The sequence below is a fragment of the Pelodiscus sinensis genome, chromosome 1 (genome assembly GCF_052426305.1).
Source record: "Pelodiscus sinensis isolate ZL-2025 chromosome 1, ASM5242630v1, whole genome shotgun sequence".
Lineage (NCBI taxonomy): Eukaryota > Metazoa > Chordata > Testudines > Trionychidae > Pelodiscus > Pelodiscus sinensis.
The window spans coordinates 177425000-177447226 of NC_143052.1; the positions used below are offsets into that span (position 1 = coordinate 177425000).

The following is a 22227-nucleotide window of genomic DNA, read 5'->3' on the forward strand; positions in this document are numbered from 1 at the left end:
ATGTAGCAACTTTTCTGCAAACCTGCCTTTTCATTTTCCATTTCTCATGCCAGCAGTTGTGTGACTATGGTTGTGTACTGCCTGCCCCCATGTTCATTTGACACTAACTGTCTTTCTCTCCTGCTGCGTTTCCTAGTCCAGCTTGCTCTTACAGATTCTTCCCATATTCCTTTTTTTCCTTTTAGTACTATTGATTTCACTCTGGTAAAATGTGACCTTAAGAACTCAAAAATTGAAGCAGTTGTCTCTTAAAAACACAGCTTGTTAAATAGTATGAATAGTTTATTTTAAATAATATGATGGGAACTGCCTAAATAAGTAAACTGAGTGTATGAGTTGGGAAAAATGGACCTGTGGTGTGACTGTTGACATACTTCCATTTTTTTTACGTATTAAATTCATTTTTGTTGTAATACTCAAAGGAGAAAATTGCATAGAGAGGTTTCAAACATTGGACTGTAATTACCGCAAACATACTTCTGCCTACATTAAAAGCATCAAAAACTACCAAAAGCAAGAACTATTTCCACTGTTCATCTCTGTACACTGCCAAGTTTGAGAATAAATGTTGTGCCTCTTACAGGGTCAATTGTGAGGGTTTGGTCCTAAAGTGACTTGATTATGGTATGTAAATAACTTCATAAGGAGAAGACATTGTGTCCTTAAGGGCTCTTTAGTCTAGCAGAGAAAGGTATAACATGAACTAGGGATGTAAAAACTGCCTAAAATAGTTAATGGGTTAACCAGTTTGTTTAACTGGTTAACCGCGAGCCATGGATGGTGGGGACTGCTCCAATGCTGGCTGCGCCACACCGTGGTCATGGGCAGCTGTTCTGGCCCTATGGGTTGGGGGCTGTTCCAGCTCTACCAACTTCCTGCAGCCAGGGTTCTACTGTCTGGGCTGCTGGGGGCGGGGCGGGGCTGCTCCTGCTGGCCAGGCCCTCCGCTTAATGGGTTACCCAGTAAGCATGCCAGCAAGGTTAATGCTTACTGGGTAACTAGTTAACTGTTTAGCCTTTTACATCCCTGATGTGAACCAATTGTTGGAATTTAAAGCCAGAGAAATTTAAATCAGAAATTACACATTTTTCACCATTAGAGTAAATACCTTTTGGAGCAAAGTACCTAGTGAAGTTTTTGATTCTTTGCCATTCTGGAATATGTGCTTTAGTCAAACAGAAGTTGTTAGGACCAAATAAGGAGTAATTAGGTGAAATTCTACATATTGCCTGTTTTATGTCAGACAACATGATCTAATGGTCTCCTCCACTCTAAAATCTATGAATCAATACTAATCCAGACACAAGCTTTGCTGTAGATATTTTAATTTGGAATTTTTGTCCGCAAAATCTAAATTCCTATTTAATAGAAGAATAATCTTTAAAAATGTTTCATCATGTTCCAGGAGAAATTGCTATACAATGACCAGAAGCCATGGGTTCAGTATTGCAGGACTTTATAAATTCACAAATCAAAAGAACATTTAGCCAAAGTAACCCACAAATATATCCAATTTAAAGTTAAATATCTTGGTTCTTTTAATTTTCAGTATATTGCACCAAAAGACTTCAGACCACTTACGAATTAATTAACTAGAAAATATTAATCAGAATGTTAAAAAAACCCATTGTTTGAATTTATTTCGTGGGAATATACCATGTTTGGAGAATTAGAAATCCATATATAGAGAATATTCAGAATAAGCAGATATTCTTGAATTGCATCAGAAAAAGGAAGTTTAGATAACATCAGTTTTCAACTGTGGATTCAGATATCCTCAGGGATAAGTAATAGGTAGTTTGCTTAGAGAAAAATGTGTATGAGCACATTGGAAGTGAAGTACAATTTATAAAAGAAAATCCTAGCACCTGAGTTAAAGCCCTTTTAAACCATTTGGAGCATTTCTGTTGACATCAGTAGGCTTGGGATCAAGCTCTATATAAAGTAAAGCTATTTGAATGATGTGTAATTACATATCACCTTAAAAAAGTTTCACTAGCAAAACTTTTAGAAACAAAGTATAGAGATGGGGACTCTTGAGTATTCCACTTAATAGTAAACTTTGGTGATGTTCTTAGCACTTACGCTAATAGTATACGTTAGTGAGCACTAATAATAATTAAAATATGTTGTCCAGAAACCAGAACAAGAAAAATATTACAGTTGACTTTGACTTGAAATATTTTGGAACGTGTTTTTTTTTTTTTTAGAAAAAGGAAGTTACATCTGGACTCAGTGGAAGGTAGTTTTCAGTGAAAACACTACTATGTGATTTGTTTTGGACATTGTGTGTACAGGCAGTCCCCGGATTACGTACCAGATAGGGACTGTAGGTTTGTTCTTAAGTTGAATCTGTATGTAAGTTGGAACTGGTGTCAGGCGCTGCTGAAACTGATCAGTTTCAACCGCGGCTGAATCTGGACACCAGTTCTGACTTACATACAGATTCAACTTAAGAAACCCAGGCGTCCCCAAGTCAGCTGCTGCTGAAACTGATCAGCGGCTGATTCCAGGAAGCCCAGGGCAGAGCAACTCTGCCTCGGGCTTCCTGTAGTCAGCCGCTGGTCAGTTTCAGCAGCGGCTGACTTGGGGACGCCTGGGGCAGAGCAGCTGGGGTGCTGCTGGGTTGTTCCAGTAGCACGGCTCCTCGGCGCTACAGGAGCAACCCAGCAGCACCCCAGCTGCTCTGCCCCAGGCGTCCTGATTCAGGCGCTGCTGAAACTGACCAGCAGAGGCTGAATCAGGACGCCTGGGACAGAGAAGTGAGGTGCTTCCGGGTTGGACCGGAGCGGCGCTGCGGGACCAACCCGGCAGCCCCCAGCTACTCTACCCCAGGGGTAGGCAAGAAAAGCCTAGTCTGCTGGGTGGGGGGCACTAGCTGCACCCCCCCAGCAGACCAGGGAGACGGGGGTGGCGGGACCGCCCAAGTCCTCCACGGCTCTGCTCCGTCTCCCTGGTCTGCTGACCTGGGAGACGCGGAGCAAAGCTGCAGAGCAGGCGGGCAGTGGGACAGTCCAGGCGCGCCGCGGCTGTCCCACTGCTGGCGTGCTCCGAGGCTTTGCTCCCCATCTCCCTGGTCTGCTGGTTGAGAGACGGGGAGCAAAGCCGCGGAGGATGCCCGCAGGGGGACAGCTCAAGCGCGCCTGGGCTGTCCCCCTGCGGGTGTGCTCCAAGGCTTTGCTCCCCGTCTCCCTGCAGACCAGGGAGACGGGGAGCAGCTTTTCTTGCCCTGGAGAATGGGGGCGGCGGACCACGGCGCTTCTGGGAGTCCCGCCGCTTCCGTCCTCTGGGGCGAGAAAAGCCCCGTTTGTAACTGCAGATCCGACATAAGTCGGATCCGCGTAACTCGGGGACTGCCTGTATAAAGATAACAAGATTTTAATGTTTTTATTCTTCACTTATACAAAAATTAAAAGGAAGAAGAGAAAGTTCAAGTAGATCTTTGAGTTGTCTGCATCTTACCAACCCCAATGAAAAAGGAATGGTTGCAGATCAGTCCACCTGTACAAAGTAGTGACTAAAGAAAGCCTAGATTCACCTGATTAATGGGAATGCCCATTTACTTCAATCTGCCTTTCCTCAATAGACCCCAAACTAACCTTTTACTATCTTTTATTAGCTGTGATCACTTCTAGCACTCTGCAACTTGAAATATAGGAAAATTCCATTGAGACTGCAGAGTTGTCCAGTGACTGCTTGCAAATGGATGGAAGATAAAAGAACAAATATTTTTTACAAATTTTGGAGCTGTAACTCCATTAAATGGTTTTGGTGATGACAGAAACTAATGTTTCGTTGTTGTTTTTGTTTTTGAATAACATGTGGATCAGAGCCGTAAATCAATATGCTGCCCACTGAAGAACACTTCCAATGGCTTCACTGCTGGTCTCTGCTCTACACTTTGCAATTTGCCATCAGTGAAGTGTTTCTACTCCAACTCTCAATGGCCAAATCTCTGAGTTTACAGGTGTGGTGCCATATTTAACAGACTTCCTTATCAGCCAAGTGTATTATCTGCATAATGGATTTAGCCCTCTTTGGAGTGAGTTTGACAAGTCCGGAGACTCTGAATGTTCTTTAAAAAACAAAAAGAAAACAAAAAAAACCATACAATTTAGGAACCTTTCCCAAGATAGTTAAGTGAGTTATTTTGCTGCTGTTCTTGCTATTGTTTATTGGTATAGTATAGTTGTTCTGTAGTTATGTATATTGCTTTTCAGGAAAGAAGATCTGGTTATTGCATGGTTACTGCCCCTAACAGCTCACTGTCTAAATTGAACTGAATTTTAACCAACTAACCAACAGACCATGGTGGATGCTGGTGAGGAGGAATGCAGTGAAAAAATGGCTGGTGCTATATTGAATTTCTGAAGATGCGAGAAAAGATTAAAAACTGTCTTTTGATATCAATAATCTTTCCTTAGCTTCAGTTTGCTACTGCAGTGTAGCTATGGAAATAATTGTAACATTAGGTATTCATGGTATTATTTTGATTCAGTAGAAAATATCAACAGCTATGTAAGATTGGGAAAATAGGGGATACTAAGTCCATCATAGGCTAATCTATCAGAGAAAAACTAAAAAGAGACATTCTTCGGAATAAGTTACAAAGGCTAGCTAGTAAAAGGAGAAATGTAATCAAGTTGCCTCACTGCCTTTACTCTATAATTCCCAACTCTTTATCTTTCCATTCTGTCATCTACCTCCCATCTGCCCTTTGTAGGCTAGAGTAACCCCTAGTCTAGCCACTTAATTTGACTTTGTTCTGGTCCTTCAGAACATGAAAAAAACTGCATTGACACTGGTTAACATCATATGCGAGGTAAGGATGTCGATGTGTAATCGACTACACGATTACCCCATAAGCCTCAGTTTATTTGCTAATCATGTCGACTACATGCACTCCCTTCCCTCCCTTACTGCCCCTGTATTAAAGGCAGCAAGGTGCTCGAACAGGAGCCAGTGCCCTGCAGACAGAGGCTGCTTCGCATCTCGCAGAGCAGCCTCTGTTTGTGGCAAGCCTGGGCCCTCTGCGGACAGGTGCTGGTCCGCAGCAGCAGCCCCTGTCTGCGAAGGGTCCAAGCTCTCCACAGAGAGAGGCTGGTTTTTGGCAGCAACCTCTCTCCACAGGGAGCTCAGAACCACCGCAGATTGGGGTTGCTGCTGCGGACCAGCCTCTTTCTGCAGACAGATTGGACTCCTTGTGGACAGGAAGGGACTGCTGGTACCCCGTGCTGCTATCTCTAATACAGAGGCAATAGCGTGGGATAACAGGGGGCTCCTTGGAGTTGGGCTGGAAGCACTGGCTGCTGGTCCTGCCCCCGAGGACTATTCAATAGTTGTGTAACTGCTAAGAAGTCATGTGGTTATAAAACTATTCAGTTACACGATATGTAACATCCCTAATGTGAGGTACATGCAAGGGTCATTTCTGTACTATATTAAACCTTCCTTGCCCCCTCTCCATGAGTAGATTGCATATAGGGATTTTCAGCCATGAAGAAAGTCTGATACCTTAAGTCCTCTGTCCTCCTTAGCAGTCTTGCACAGCTGACAGTCATTCCCATTAGTCAGACTGCTTTGGGAAGAATGCCTCTAGGTGACTGTGGAATGCATGGAATGCATAATTTAGCAATGTGAGGCTCTAGAGACAGTATGCTTCCTCTCCTGAGTAAAGAATTTTTTCTACTGCTATATACCGTAGTTTGGGAAGCTTATTTAAGTTGTTTGCTGTCAGCTGGTAAAAAAAAATTTTTTTGGTGGTAATGGGGATTATATGGAAAGTAAGAGATAGGTCCCTTCATGTTTTTATTTATTGATTAAAGGAAAAATAGATGGATGAATTGCCAAAGTGGGGACTATTATTTTGAACTTCAATATCTGATCATTTTTCTTTGATATTTGTGGTAATTGAATATTGTGCTGGATGCATTCACTCATCAGACTGAAAGAAATTCAACATGTTGTTTTTCAAACTAAAAAAGTGTGAGGGAGGAAGGAATGAGAGGAAGAGGAGAGGGAACGGAAGGTTTAGCTTAACATGCTGACTGCTCCCTTAGGTCTTAATCCTGGAAATGCCCATGCATGTAATTACCTTACACATATCACTAATCTGTGAGGTGAGTGAGTGAGTGAGAGAGAGAATATACAGTGTCCACACAAGTGTTTGCAGGATTGGGCTTGTGCCTGTGTTTTGGGGATATTGAGGACACATTGTTCCATATGAGATAATAGTGACAGTTCTCTTTGAAGATATCCTTCAAGGAAAGTCTATTTTCATTAATGTAATTTGGAAACACAACAAATAAAATCAGTATCTTGGCCTTGATAAAGAGTTATACCAGTGAATTTAAAAGCGGTAGTAGAGAAGGGACTTAGTAGGAAGCTATAGGTTTGCAGAACCAGTCGTATATTGATAGGTAACTTGATGGAGACCACTTGGGAAACAGAAAGATTTTTGGAAGAGCAAGAAATGCTCTGTAGAGAGCATTTGTTACAAAGGAACAAGTGTTGTGTTTTTCTTTTTCTTCCTTATTTTAATGATCAGGTAGGAGAGGAAATAAGAAGTGAGGACATTAAGATCAGTGGTGGAAACCAAGCCCAAGGAAGAGAATTTTTTAGGAGAAATTTGAATGTAGTTTAGCAGTCTGTGCTGGTTTTGTGTCCTCTGTAGTAAGAATTATTTTTCATTCTGTTTCACTTTTAATTTGAGAAAGATAGTTTTGCTTTTCAGATGTGATTGATCTCACTGGAGATGATAAAGATGATCTTCAGAGGGCAATTGCCTTGAGTTTGGAGGAATCAAACAGGGCATTCAGGGAGACTGGAATAACAGATGAGGAACAAGCCATTAGCAGGTAAACAAACAACTTACATAAAGCAGAAATAAAATTTTTAAAGTATCGGATTGGCCTGTATTGATTTTTTTTATCCAATAACAATAATTTAATTGTTCTGTTGTGCTGCTGATATGTCTAGCTTCAGAAGTTTTGTTTTACTGCATAGTATCGTTTTTGTTGGAAAAAAACATCCCTCTGTTGTTAGGATAGAAATTAATAGTCTGTTCAATAGCTGCACATTTGCTAAATACCTAGGACCTGTGATCATTGTTTTCTAAAATCAGACCTGAAACTGAAAGACATTTCTATTGTGTTTTTGGCAAAGAATTGAAAGCAAAATATGATTAAGAAACGAACCACTTCTTATTGTACTTTCAGTGTTGATTATTACAACAATGCTTTCTCACGTGTATGATAGGGAAGTATAATGAATTTATTAGTGTTCTTAAATTTTAGCAGAAACAACTGCTACCATATTAGAGTTGGCAACATAACTTTTTTTTTGTTAGAAAACGTTTCTTTTTCAGAGGGTCATATCTCTGGAAACCATTCACATTTTGTGCTGAAACTTTCTAGACTTGATTTTTCCCTAAGTTGGAGAGGGTGAGAGAAAGGGTTTTTTTTTCTTTTGTTTTTTTACTTTTTAGCAAAAAATTTTTTAAATCAGAAAATGTGTTTTTAATCTTTTTATGTGCGCACCCAGTTGGGGATGTTCTCTGCATTCCTGTGGTTCCTACAAAAAGTTAAGTTGCTCTAATTATTGCTTTATCTTTCAAAATGTTCCCTAATGTTTTTAGCAAAGTCAGGAATATAATGAAAAGGTTTCTTTTTTGAATTGTAATTTTCCTATTTTTCCTTACAAAATTTTTCTTTGAAAAATAAAAGTTGTGGCAATTTCAAAAATAACATGCCCATAAAATATAAACTTCCAGATACAAAATACAGGACTATGTAGCACTTTAAAGACTAACAAGATGGTTTATTAGATGATGAGCTTTCGTGGGCCAGACCCACTTCTTCAGATGAAATAGTGGAAGAAAATAGTCACAACCATATATACCAAAGAATACAATTAAAAAAAAGTGAACACATATGAAAAGGACAAATCACATTTCAGAACAGAAGGGGGATGCAGGGAGAGGGGGAAGGAAGGTAAATGTCTGTGAGTTAATGATATTAGAGGTGGGAAAGGTAGATGTCTGTGAGCTAATGGTATTAGAGGTGATAATTGGGGAAGCTATCTTTGTAATGGGTAAGGTAGTTGGGGTCTTTATTCAGCCCCCCGCGGAGAGTGTCGAATTTTAGCATGAATGACAGTTCAGAGGATTCCCTTTCAAGTGCTTATTTGAAAGTCTTCTGGAGTAGGATGCATGTAATTAGGTCGTTGAGACAGTGTCCTTTCTGGTTGAAATGGCAACAAACTGTTTTCATTTATTAGATGAAACAAAGCTCATCATCTAATAAACCATCTTGTTAGTCTTTAAAGTGCTACATAGTCCTATATTTTGTTTCAGCTACACCAGACTAACACGGCTACATTTCTATCACTAAACTTCCAGATGTATGTGAGAAACTGTTTAATGACCAGGGTCCTCTCAGTCTAATAATTAAAAAAAGTCTTACATTCCTTAAGAAGGTATGGGGGGGGGGGGGGAGAGACCAGAGTTAGATTTACCTCTAGTAATTACTTAATATGGCTGATGATGTATATGTTCTGGCCTCATTTGTACTAAAATAGTAATTTATGATAAGACAGTGAAAACTATCTTTGTCTAATTGCATATTAGAAGTTCAGCTCTTGTGAAACTTAACTTTTTGTTAGACCCTTTTCATAATCATGTTTGAAGGTTAGGTGCATCTTGCAGGATGACATCCTGTTTTGCTCTCTTTGCTTTGGTCTCTGTTCAGTACCTTTTCTATTGCTTTTGAAGGCTCTTCTAGGTTTAGACCTTTTTCTTTTTTGCTCATAATCCCTTTTAGACACTTCAAAGATTAAAGAGGCCACTTCTGGCAATCTTCTGATCTACAAGTAAATACTCCAAATATTTTTTAGTACAATACTTTTTTTCCTCTGACAGAAAATAGCAAACCAATATGCAGTTTTATATATCACATGTACAAGAAGCATATAGGATCTCTCTGGTCAGTCCTATGCAGTCTCACCAAAATAAAAGAAATTGTTGATATATTAGCAAGATGCTTGTCTTTTAATGATAGATGTGTGGATTGTTCACTTAATGTTAAGTTTGAATCACAAATCAAATACAGGCATTTCAAACTTAAGATTTAAGAGATACTACAGTCACTTTATGACTTGATTTTAGGTTTTGTTTTTTTATTTATAAAGAGAGCCTCACACAAATAGATTTTTTTTTAATGCTGTCATTCATTCTTTTCCTGGGTGTTGGCAGCTTTGGTCTGTTCTGAAAACCAAAAAGCGAAACTTATTTTAAAAAAATCGAAACAAAGCAAATACAGTAATCTTTTGTTGTTTATCAGGCTAACTGAAAGGCAAAAGTCCAATAAACTCTAGCGGTAAGAAAGCAAAACTGGAAAAAAAATAAGTTTTAATAATTGAAGGGACATAACTTTTAATTTAGTAGCTTTACTATGGGGAAGATTTTCAAAGGCAGAAATGACAGGTGCCTAATGAATTTACTGGGGAATAGTTAAGGTTTCTATGGGAATATTATGAATTTATTGGTTTGTATGATCACTATATTCATGAAAATTACAGCAGTTTTGATTCTTTGCATTAAATTGCCTTATTTTGTATCTCAATACCAGATTGAGAATTGCAAACCAAATGGCCATACTTGTGCACAAACTGTTGCAATTGAATATTGGTTCTGTTGTTTCTGTGGGGAGCCTGTACTCTTTGTGGACAGGGGTTGCTTCACAGTAGCAGCCCTTGTCCATGGGGGAGGGGTCTGAGCTCCCTGTGGACGGAGGCATCTGTCTGTGGGGTGCTCAGACACCTCCATGGACAGGGGCTGCTGCCAACCCACTCTGTTGCTTCTGTATCAGAGACAGCTGTGCGGAGCAGCAGGCAGCTAGTTTGTAAGGGGAGCTAGGTTTTAACAGACCTGCTCCCCCTGCTACCTCTGGTTATACGACTATTCAGTTATCCAATATCTAATATCCCTATTTCAAACAAATGTAAAATGACTAAAATAATTAACATTGTAATAGTCTGAACATGTAAACAACTGCATTACCGTATTTAATGGCAATGATAGAAAGGAGTAGAGTCATCTGAGAGATTAAGCTTTTCAAGTCTAGAAAGGATTTCCATATATGGTCCAGTATTTTGGCCCCTGCCCAGAATCCCCACTGATATTAGTGGGACCTTTGGCTGGCCAAAGAATTATGATTGTACCCAAAATCCCCTTGACATGTTAAAACTAAGAATGCCCTTTTTCTGCACAGTGATTATCTCTTAGATCAAGAGCTTCATGAATTGATGCATGTCTTGGTCTTGCTCTCTCAATTAACAACTTTTTTGGTTGTTGGCACCATTCTTGGAAGCCATTTTCTATTCCATATGCTATGATTTTGAAGATGGTTGATGCTATCCAGAGACAGAAATACAACATGCTTGTCTCAATTATCTTGATACATTACTTCCATGTGTCAAGGACAGTGCTTGAGGGAGATGATTTCTCAGAACAGTCCCAAATGATGTATATGAGAATGACCGAGTATCAAACTTCGTTTACTTAACCTTTGGCAGCAATTTCAAGATGGCATTTCAGAGGCTGAGAGGGTCCAATATATCCTATCAAGTAATTTATGTTGAATAGTTGTTTTACTGATCCATAACTGATTCTTGCACGGTATAGCTGAGGTTGTCTCTAAAGCCATTTCTTCTGCAAAAATTGACAAAGGAATTGGAGTCTAGGGTTATTGATTATAAAAGTCCTATGTTATGAGGGCAGATTATGTTGTTAGGCCTAGTTCTCCCCCAGCAGATGATTCCTTCATAACTAGGAAAAATTGCCATCAGGGTAGTCAAAGTCATATCTTGATTACTAAAACTATCTAAACTGAGTTAAAACCAATCTATAAGTGATCAAACTGATGAACTTTCTATTAGCTGAAGAGAGAGGATTCTAAATAATAAAATCACTCAAAATTATCTCAACGCATAAATGCTGAACCTATAGAATAAGAAATATTGTGAGCAGGGTAGAATATCAGATGATGCTAGTTTCACTCAGCAGTGCCAGGGAATGGATCTAGTGGGTTAGGTGACTCTGCTGTAGGAGGTTCTGTCTGGGAAGACCAGTCTTATAGTCCAGCAGGATAAGATAATGGTATAATATATAGTTATACACCTACAATTATTAATATAGAAAACAACAACTTTTAATCATTTAGTAACTTACTATCAAATTTATTCTTGACTAAACTCTTTTTTTCTGCCAAAGTGTAGCCTAAAAAAGATAGCACTTTACTTATAGATGCAGTATTGCTGCTGATTTTCCTCAATAAATGACATTTCGTACCCATGTTCATGAATAGTATAAGCTTTCATAAAAGTAAAAGCTTTACTTTTAATTTTTCATTTCGGTTTCTGCTTTCCAAGAGTTCTAGAAGCCAGTATAGCAGAAAATAAAGCAAGTTTGAAAAGGACACATCCAGAAGTGTGGAGTGATTCTCCAAACCCCTATGATCGTAAAAGGCTAGACAGTTGTCCAGTTGGATTAAAGAATGTTGGAAACACATGCTGGTTTAGTGCTGTTATTCAGGTAAGTGTGTTCACTGATTAGCTGTACTTTCTGTTGTAATATAATTTGTACAAAATTCATTGGTGATGGACATTCTCTTGACTACCTTTCCCCCGTACTCTTAAAGCTAAGGAATATGGAATTTAAGCATTATCTGTATTCCATTTGCCAGTAAATGTTCATATTGACTTTAATGTGATATGTATAGTGATTTACTGATCTAATTTAGGTAAGTGAGTTGTCAAAGAAGGTCACAAAACTTGTTAGTGACAAAGGGCATGATTTTTAAAAGGTAATGAGGACCTATTGCTCACCCTTCCCACTTCAGCAGCTGGTGTGTTCAAAGTACAGTAAACTTCTGATAATCTGGCACCTTTAGGACCCAGGGGGTGCCGGATTATCAGATATGGCGGACTATCGGAAGGGGGGGCTATGAGGGATCTGGGGTGGGGTGGGGAAGATGCCACCCCAGACCCCTCATAGCCCGCCCTTCCGATAATCCGGCTCTGCCCCAGGCGTCACTGATTCAGCAGTGGCTGAATCTGGGACACCTGGGGCAGAGTAACTGGAGTGCTGCTGGGTTGATCCTGTAGCGCTGACGCTTGGCGCGGTGAGACCAACCCGACAGCACCCCAGCTGCTCTGTCCCAGGCGTCCCCAAGTCAGCTGCTGCTGATACTGATCAGCGGCTGACTCCAGGAAGCCCGGGGCAGAGCTGCTCTGCCCCGGGCTTCCTGGAGTCAGCCGCTGGTCAGTTTCAGCAGTGGCTGAATCAGGACGCCTGGGGCAGAGCAGCTGGGGGGCTGCCGGGTTGGTCGCACAGCGCCAAGGAGTGGCATTACTGGACCAACCTGGCAGCACCCCAGCTGCTCTGTCCCAGGTGTAACCAAGTCAGCTGCTGCTGAAACTGATCAGGGGCTGATTCCAGGAAGCCCGGGGCAGAGCAGCTCTGCCTCGGGCTTCCTGGAGTCAGCCGCTGGTGAATTTCAGCAGCGGCTGAATCGGGGACAGCTGGGGTGCTGCCGGGTTGGTCCCGCAGCCCTGAGGGGCAGCGCTACGGGACCTATCCGGCAGCACTCCAGCTGCTCTGCCCCCGGCTTACCCGATTCAGCCGCTGGTCAGTTTTAGCAGCGGCTGAATCGGGGAAGCTGGGGGCAAAGCAGCTCCAATGGTCCAGCTGCCCGGAGCACTTCCAGGTTTCTGATGGTGCAGGATCATCAGGAGTGCCGGATCATCAGATTTTTACTGTATTTGAAAATCAAGAAATATTTTAAATTTTACATGGAAATGATTTGGGTAGGCACGCTCCTCGTCCCACCTCTAAGTTCTGATGTTGTAGTTGTATTGATCAGGATATTGCAGCCCATCACCTGTCACATAACAATGACAGGTTCATAGGGTAGCCACAATGTTGAAGTAAGGCAGAAAGAAGATCTTTGGAAGAGAGAGGGTAAAAAAGTTAGTGCACTCTCTGTCATATCTGTCTTGGATTATTCTGGCTAGCCCAACTAATATGTACATACTGTCCCACTGAGTAAACTGGTTGTATGTATGGCCAGTATGAAGACTTTAGTTGCTTGACATAATAATGTATATAAAACAGTTTTCACTTTGCTTTTGTAACAAGATGAAAAGAATAAGTGTATTGATCGGGAATTGAGATTTTTTGCTCATTTCATTTTTAACTCCCCAAAGCAGTCAAAGTAGTTTTCAGTAGCCACTATTGATATACTGGGTTTCGGTTTGAATGAAATCATTAGAGTAAGCAATTAGGAAATAGATTAAATTTGTGACAAATTAAACTGTAGATTAATTTTTCATGGGAAATAATCTCATCACTGGAAATAATCATGGCAAGATTAGAATGGGAGAGAATTGTTTCCTATAGAAATTTGTCCGTGTTGTACTTGGGTGATTCAGGGAATTTGACCACATGATTTAAAAGACCTTTTGCTAGCCTAAATAATCATGAATATGTACAAGAAGGGCCAAATTCTGCCACCCCTACGTACTATTATGTAGATGCCTTATACCTCCAGCAGTCCTGCTGACTTTGGAAGAAATATTTGAGAAGTAAAGTACTACTCAAGATAAATAAGTGTACTGTACTGCTCCATGTCGCTAAACTAGTAAAATGTTGTTAGATTAATATCAAATATTATTTATACATACTGCTTATGAATCCTTAGAATTTGTTTTAACTAAATGACTCTGAAGGGAAAATCTTGAATTGGTTTTGTGGAGATCTTACAAATAGGTATCTATCACCTGTTGAATTGTGTGGAAAAAAAACTGAGATCTAACCGAGAGGGATGTTTATTAAACAATATGCAAAGTATAATTCAGTTGTAAGAATACTTCTGCATTTTAAGACATTAAACTAAATCGTTCTCTTTATCTGTTTTTGATCAATTTCTATTTATACAGATGTCAGCCTAAAAAGTATTGTTTTATATAAATTGTTTATATTAGCAGAACTGCACATAATAGCTCAGTCTGTAAAACTAAAAATGTAAAGAACAACAACAAAACTCTACCACATTTTTCTTTGATTTATGATCTGTTTTGTGCAAGTGCTTCTCTCAGTTTGGTGAAAATGGACCATTTGTTTCAAATCTGTTAGCAGTCATTGTTTTCTTCACAAGGTCTCGTGCAGTAACATAATACTTGCTCTGTATTTCTTGAGAGGCCAAAACTTGGAGCCTTCTTCCCTAGCTCAGCTTATCTGATTTTGCCCAGTTCAAGTCCTTCACTTCTCTTCGCCCAAACTTCCTGAAAAATCTTTCATAAATTCCTGCTTAGTCACCTGTTGATTGATCCTGCTTAGTAATCTTCCCCTGCGCCAAACCCCCAGGTTCCATGCAGGCTGTCTTAGTCAAACTGGTTTTCCAACTTAGGCACCCTCCTTACCAGAACAATTTATGATCAGAGTATAGCCATTAAAGTTATATACTCACCATTGTCCCCTATCTGGTCTTGCCAGCAGTAGAAGAGTGTACATTTAAATTAGGGCATTCAACATGAACAATTTCATGGCAACAAATTTATAATAATTATATAATATCCACCAGAATTCACAAACTCTACAAGCAGATTCCCCAAATTTTCACACCAACACTGTATTTTTTAAAGCAAGTCCACCACTCTTGATAAAATGTTATTTTTACCCAAAAGTCAAATTATGAAAGGAATTGGGTAGTCTTTTAATCTATTGCTTTATAACTCTTATTCATGGATTGCTTTCAGGCTTTCAAGAAGATTAAAGTTCGCATTCTTATAAATGCTTATTTTATTTATAATTTGATACAAGAAGAAAATTCAAACATTGCCAAGAAACTTTTGTGTGTAGTTTCAGCCAGTGGTTCTCAAACTTCACTGCACCATGACCCCCCATTGACAACAAAAATTACTACACAATCCCAGGAAGGGGAAACGAAAGCCATGTCTGCCCAAGCCCTGTCACCCTGTATGGGGAGGCCAGAGCTGAAGCCCAAGGGCTTCTGCCCTGGGAGGGGGCATGTAATCTTCAACATGGGCTTTGGGGCTTCAACTTCAGACTTACTGGAGCCCAGGGCCAGTACAAACCATAGTGATCATATTCAAATTGGTTTGTGACCCACTTTGGAGTCTTGACCCACAGTTTGAGAACCCATCAGCCTGTGGAAACACTGGACTCTGATTAGAGAGTTTAAAACGTTATGCTAGACCTATATCTCATGTTAATCGCACTCAGTGTGCTAATTTATGCCTTGAAGTTGGATTATAAGGAGACTGGCCAGGTTTTTACGTTCACTAATTGTGTTGTGTGTACATTGACAATATTACACCTTGATAAATACTGTACATTTCACAACTAGAAAAATTCATTGAAATAAAATTCTTAGTGTAGTTTTCATCATAATTTTTGTTGAAAACGTAGGTTATTAATGTTTTGCATGCAACTAGGGAGAACGGTTTCAGACAACCATAGTAGTATACTATGTGTAGGTTAATTTTGGATATTCTCTAATTCAGTATTTATTTAACCACAGGATGGGTAGACTCATTGGGTTGCATCAACTATAAAAATGTTTCAGGCTTTTTTTAGGATCATTTTGAAACCTGACACATTTGATTAGAGGTCAGCAATATCTAGTGTTGCCTGTGTGAGTCACAATAATATACTATGCAACATAGTCTGATAGAAAATGAAAATAAATACAAAACACAGTGATGCATTTTTCTGTTTATACTGAATATACTGTTTTGCATTATAGCAAAGTTTATAAAATACATTTTAGTAATTGAATGTATACAGTCTTTTATGCAGTATTGTTTGGCTTGTACTTGTAAATTTCTCAGCCAATTTTGATTTGAACATGTGATCATTGACTAGTTCCAGTTTCATCTGAGAAGTAAAGTTACTGAGCAGCCATTTAGAGAGGTGGCAGCAAAAAATTGTCACGAGAAGCAAACATTTCTAGAAATAACACTCATTATATGTTGTGTCAACGCATATCTTTTTTTTTATTGCGAGTAAGGAAGGAGTTTTCTCAATTTTTTTATTTGAAGCCTAAACTTCGGTTAAAATTGCGAACAAAATCATATTAATTTTTAATATTGTATCATAGCTTTCAAATTTAGAAACTTATTTAAGGATTTCATATCAAAATACAGCTAATCAACAGATGTGTTCTAAAGACTACAAATTAATCGACTTTAAAACCAATTATTTAAATGAAATTTTCCTTCCACTTACCTACCAAGACATTCCTTTAAGCCCTCAGGATTTCTTCTTCTCAAGGACACTGGAGAGAATCCCTAATATTAGAAGTATGCCCTTATACAAGTTTAGAAGTGCAGAAACCTGAGAGTTTATAATGTGTTTTAAGACTTTTTGTCAATTTTATTCATAATTGTAGGTGTACACATTTATTTGGTTAATTACTTAATAGCCTAAGTTACTCAGATAAACGGTAAATAATATTTTCTTGGTGGCTGTTTATATTCTGATAGAACCTAGGGATGCCAGTCAAGTTACGGATCCCATTATCCTAGGTGCGATGAAAATACATGAGAAGACTAGATCCCTGACCTTGTCTACAGCATATGACTTAGATCTTGTAAACACTTGCTCAGGAATAGACCTGCTGAGCTCACTGGGCCATTCTTCTACAGTGAACCCTCGTTTATCGCGGTAGATAGGTTCCAAACCCGACCGCGATAGATGAAAATCCGCGAAGTAGGATCCTCAAAGCCTCGGGGAAGCCGGCCGGGGGGCATCCCAGGCGCGCCTGGGCTGCTCCCCCGCCGGAGCCCCTCCGCGGCTTTCAAAGCCTCGGGGGAAGCCAGCCGGGGGGCATCCCAGGCGCGCCTGGGCTGCTCCCCCGCCGGAGCCCCTCCGCGGCTTTCAAAGCCTCGGGGGAAGCCAGCCGGGGGGCATCCCAGGCGCGCCTGGGCTGCTCCCCCGCCGGAGCCCCTCCGCGGCTTTCAAAGCCGCGGAGGGGCTCCGGCGGGGGAGCAGCCCAGGCGCGCCTGGGATGCCCCCCCGCCGGCTTCCCCGGAGGCTTTGAAAGCCGCGGAGGGGCTCCGGCGGGGGAGCAGCCCAGGCGCGCCTGGGATGCCCCCCCCCCGCCGGCTTCCCCGGAGGCTTTGAAAGCCGCGGAGGGGCTCCGGCGGGGGAGCAGCCCAGGCGCGCCTGGGATGCCCCCCCGCCGGCTTCCCCCGAGGCTTTTTAAAGTTTTGGTAAGGATCAATTTTATGTTCACAGTACAGTGAACCCTCGCTACTTCGCGGTTCGACCATCGCGGATTCACGTATATACATAATGTAATGAAAAAAGTCCGCGAAGTCGTGAATCCGCGATGGTCGAACCGCGAAGTAGCGAGGGTTCACTGTATATGCCTAAATGCTTGTAGTATTAAGGTATAATTTAAGAATGAGTGGGCCTAATAAATAAGAGGAAGTAAAGGGAAGGGAATAAAGAGGTTAAGGGTAGAATGATGCGGAGTTATCAGTGGTTGCTGTAATTGTGTCCATAGGCTAGCTATGTGTGCAGTGTGGTGATTCTGAGGCACTTAATTGATCTAATGCTTCTCACACCACCCTGCATTAATCATTCTGTCAGAGCATCATTTGATTGATGTATGGTAAATAAAACCTAGGTCTGCACGTTGTTCAGTGTTTACAAAACAAAATATTCAATAGCTGCTCCTTCAGTGAGTGTCATCCAGCCTCTATGCTGCATCAGAGAAGGTCTGTTCAAAAATAGTATATGAATAGATATCATGGGTACCAGGTGAGCTATAGGAGTGTGGATAGTGTTTATTTCTTTTACGCTCTGTTCTGAAGCTTTTTTTCCTAGCTTCAGGAATATTGTGGTATGTGTGTTGCAATTTGTTGTCAGTTCTTCATCGTTTGCCAAAACTACGGTTTACAATAAACTCTGAGACCGTTCCAAATTATATTGATCTCACTTGTCTTTGAATTATATCAATGTTCTTTTTCTTGGGTGCATTAATTAGATGGGGAAAAAGCTAAATCGAAAGAAAAGTGAAGGCAGAGGAGGGCCAGGCAAGGAGAGGGTGAGAGGGGTAAAAGCTGAAGTAAAGACCAACAGAGAAGTTTGACCGGGGGGGGAGAAGAGGGGAGAGAGGAATCAATACACACAGAGCATCATGTCTCTGAAACCATGGTTTCAACAGCATACATCACCAGATACTTTAACTGCCTAAACTTTGTGTTCCTGTGGAGTCAGACCTTGAGATTACTATTCTTTAATGTTTTCTTACTCTTTGTTTTTTACTATTCTTACCCCTTTCTAGTTTCTATCGTTCCACTGTGATAAGGCTTTTATTTGTGGGCTATTCCTTTCATTATGGGCACTCTTTCATCTTTAGCAGGAGATTATATTGCCTAGCTTTTTCCACTGTCTTGTGGCATACTCTAGAAATTGTCCTCTGAGCAATTTCTATCTTGTGAGAGGCCTTCCCACTAGCCAAATCTTACTTTTCATAAACAATAATTAATGTTGCCTTTGCAAACATTTGTGTAATAGCACAATTATGTGTCCCCATACTGGAGTATGTGTGAGTGATTCCCGGATGCCAACTTATAATTATGTATCAGAGTGGACTGTCCTGGTTAGCTCTTGCCAACAATTCTGTTTGTTCATCATAGTCACTTGTAACAGAGCTCTGTTTTAAGTCCTTATTTCCCTGGGTCTGGGAATGCTTGCCCGTTCGTGCTAGATTTTGTTTCTCTAGTTCAGTTTGTCTCATGCTTGCGTTGTGTCCTCCTAAAGAAGTAGAAGAGATTCAAACTTTGTTGCCAACTCAATTTACTACTTTTCAGGGTTTTTTTCATGTGTACCCTTTCATGTTTTGAACTCTCAGTTGTTTCTTTACTGCTCAGAGACATAAAGGTGTTTGTGTATTTTTCATTGTGATGTGTATAATATATTTTTCTGAACAAACTGTATTGGACAGGAGGTCCTTGTGTTTAAAAAGGTGAATGTTTATGTATTATTGTGGGATGGTATGTGACTTCTTATATGAGAGAGATTGGACTAATGTAAGTAATGAGAAGTTTTATGTGCTTCGGATGACTTCTATTTTGACACATTAAATTAAAAAAGGTTTAACTTTTCATTGAGTAGTTTTTAAAAAGAAATACAGGTTGCACCTTGCAAACCGTGACACTCATCCGGCAACATCTTTGGTCCAACATGACCAGGGGAGGCAGATGCATACAGATGGCTGGTCCCCCACTATACCTCTGCCTTTTAAATGTATTAAGAGCCTCCGATAGCTTGGTGGTTTGAGCATTGGCCTGCTGAACCCAGGGTTGCGAGTTCAATCCTTATGGAGGCTACTTAGGGATTTGGGGCAAAAATGTGTTAGGGATGGTACTTGGTCCTGCTGTGAAGGCAGGGGACTGGACTCGATGACCTTTCAAGGTCCCTTCCAGTTCTAGGAGATAGGCAAGCTCCATTAATTTTTAATTTAATATGTTTTAAAGGCAGAACCGCAGAGGATGAGCTCCCGGTTTCCCCCCTTATCAACTAATCATGTAGTCAGTGAAAAGTCCATCGACTACTCAGCTGATTAAATGCAATTTAACATCTTTAGAAAGAACCCTAATTTTTTAAAAGCTATATCAAAGAAACATAATTCACAGTGTGCTAAGTCAAGTACTCAAAAAATAAGAATTTGTTTATGCAACTGTAATGAGTCCTCCATATCTACAGACATTATTGACGTAGAAACAGTATTTTTTCCTTAGAACCTCTGCCTCATTCAGTGTACATGATTGATGTGGAAAGGGGCAGAATTATGATTGCCTAAACAATCATAAATCTGTCATTTCTGAACTTGAAATGTTGGACTCTGCAACCAACATTTTCAACCCTGATTTATTTTATTTTATTTTATTTTACTGCGAATAAGTTAACCCTTGCTTTAGCTGTTAGTTTACCTTCCTGTTAAATCATGTAATCTTAAACAGCTTGCTTTTCAAGATCAGGTGTTTCTCTTTGGATCAAACCCAAAGTGAGTAAATAGTTTAAAAACACAAAACAATTATACATAGTTTTTGGGAGGAGTGTGTTTCGTTAGAGTAGCTTGTTTTGTAACTCTGGTATTGACCCTACTGGTGAGTATCTTGTACTGAAGTTACAACCAAGCTTGCTGAAAAATTTATTCAGAATAGATTTTTATTTTGGATAGATTTAAGTAAAGTTAAAAAGGGCAAGCCTAATCTATCAGATTATTAGCAGTAACAATTTGTCCCTAACAAAGTGTATACATTAATATTAGCATCAACAAGCTCTAGCCAAGTTGTAATCATTTTTTTTATTTTTTAGCAAGATTATCTGATTTTTAAAGATGTCATCAGGCATCTTACTCAGCAGTATATTTGGTAATGCACAAAACACAATCTCTGACACGATCTTCACTCTGTTGTACTAAAATCCAACTAGTGAAAGCCTTTCAGACTCTTTAAGTACCCTGGATGAGTTGAGGAAGCATATTATAGTAATGAAATACTTTTATTAAACGTATAGAAACACTTCCGATTTGTAGAATGTTTTGCCTATTAGTTCATGTACTATAAATACTGTAGTCTAACTGAAGAACTTTGCAAAAATCCATGATGGATATATTTCTCTCTCTTTGTAGAGATGTCTTATTAACCCAACTTAAAAAGTATCAGTGGGTTTTTTTTGCTGAGATAAACTCTTTTAAAAAATTTCCCCCAGTATAGATCTGTTAGAATTTGTTTCTCTCTCTCTGTTACTGTCTCTTAAGTCTTGTTTTTTTCACCCCAGCAAATTAACATTATTCCCTTTTCTGCTGCTGATGTATGCTTAACTTGCACATCAGCTCCATCTGTGGTGGTATTCTGACCACTCACCATTTCTTTAGGAATTGAAACTTTGTGGGCAAAAAAAGTCATCCAAAATTATATAAACTAAGGGAAAGAAACCAGCAATTGCACTTTTACGCCAGCATTGAAATAGGCATATTATGAAATGCTGATAATTTTATTCCACATCTCTGCGAGGGCTATTTTAATTGCTAGACTTTGTGATGGAAAGAATATCACATTATTTTCTGTTTTCATGACTTTAGTAAGCTGTTTGGTTTTCTGTAACCATTATTATGTTGCCAGAATCCATTGTTTTATAGGTGGTATGTTTGCACTTGTGGTACACAGAGTATGTGTCCCCAGATTACACTATCATTTTGTAGCATCTCACTGATTGGCCGAGCACCAATATTCAAAATTGCTTAGACCTCTGATTTTGATAGAATATGACCTATATAAGAGATTCTTTTGACACTTAAGTTATCCTTTCCTAATTGAGTATGCACCACTTTGCTACTACTATGAAGAACAGTTTTTGAAAATACATGAGTAAGTAAAGTTATATGTTGGAAACGTGTAATGTAGGAAATAAAAGTTAAATAAATATTACCAGTCTTTTTCTAAATAGATTTTTTTCCTTTTTCTCCTTTAAAGAAACTAAAAAGAGTTGACAGCCAAATATTTTCAAACAGTAGTCATATATTTGGCATTGAAGCAACCATTTCTTAGTGCTCTACGCTGACAATCTGCAGATGAGATTTGAAAGGATCCATTCAAAAAGTGTCTGAAATTACATAAAACAGCATATTAATGATTCTGCATCTAGAAGCAGAAGTAAAATGCTCATGCCCAGGAAAGATTATTGAATTTTTGTTGAGTGTGCACTACTATTATAATACTATTTTGGTATTGTAATGGCAACTGGTACTTCAATTAGAGATGAATCTATTTATGATTCATTTATACACCTGTTTGCTGGATTTATTGTGTTTCATTCCTGCTACACATCAGTAATCTAGTGCAATACTTATTAATCCTTAGAGTATGGAGGATATGGATGTTCAGTATTGTGTACAATTGGCATTATTATTTATGTTCCTTGAACACCCAGAGATTATACATTAACTCGTGATCCCCATTATACTGCCTACTTTAGAAAAATAAAACAAAAAGATGGTCCCTACCCAGAGTATGATCTTACAATAAGTCTTTTTAATAGTATTCTATTTCTTTTCTATCACTAAAGCAAATTTCATCTTACTCCCGTGTGAAGTACTGGATGATGCCTCTCAGTTTCTTCGCATTTTCCGC

The 22227-nt window shown here is 39.6% G+C and overlaps 1 protein-coding gene across 4 annotated transcripts in view; it reads left to right on the forward strand.

Moving 5' to 3' along the window:
* USP25 (ubiquitin specific peptidase 25) overlaps window positions 1-22227 on the forward strand; it is a 135621-nt gene that overhangs the window by 46108 nt on the left and 67286 nt on the right. For 3 of the 4 annotated variants that reach the window (XM_075909861.2, XM_075909871.2, XM_075909879.2), the window contains 2 exons: window positions 6734-6857; window positions 11428-11590. In XM_075909861.2, coding sequence (XP_075765976.2) covers window positions 6734-6857; window positions 11428-11590 — 287 coding nt within the window. The remainder of the gene's footprint in view (window positions 1-6733; window positions 6858-11427; window positions 11591-22227) is intronic. The other variant, XM_089773501.1, reaches the window with a different exon arrangement.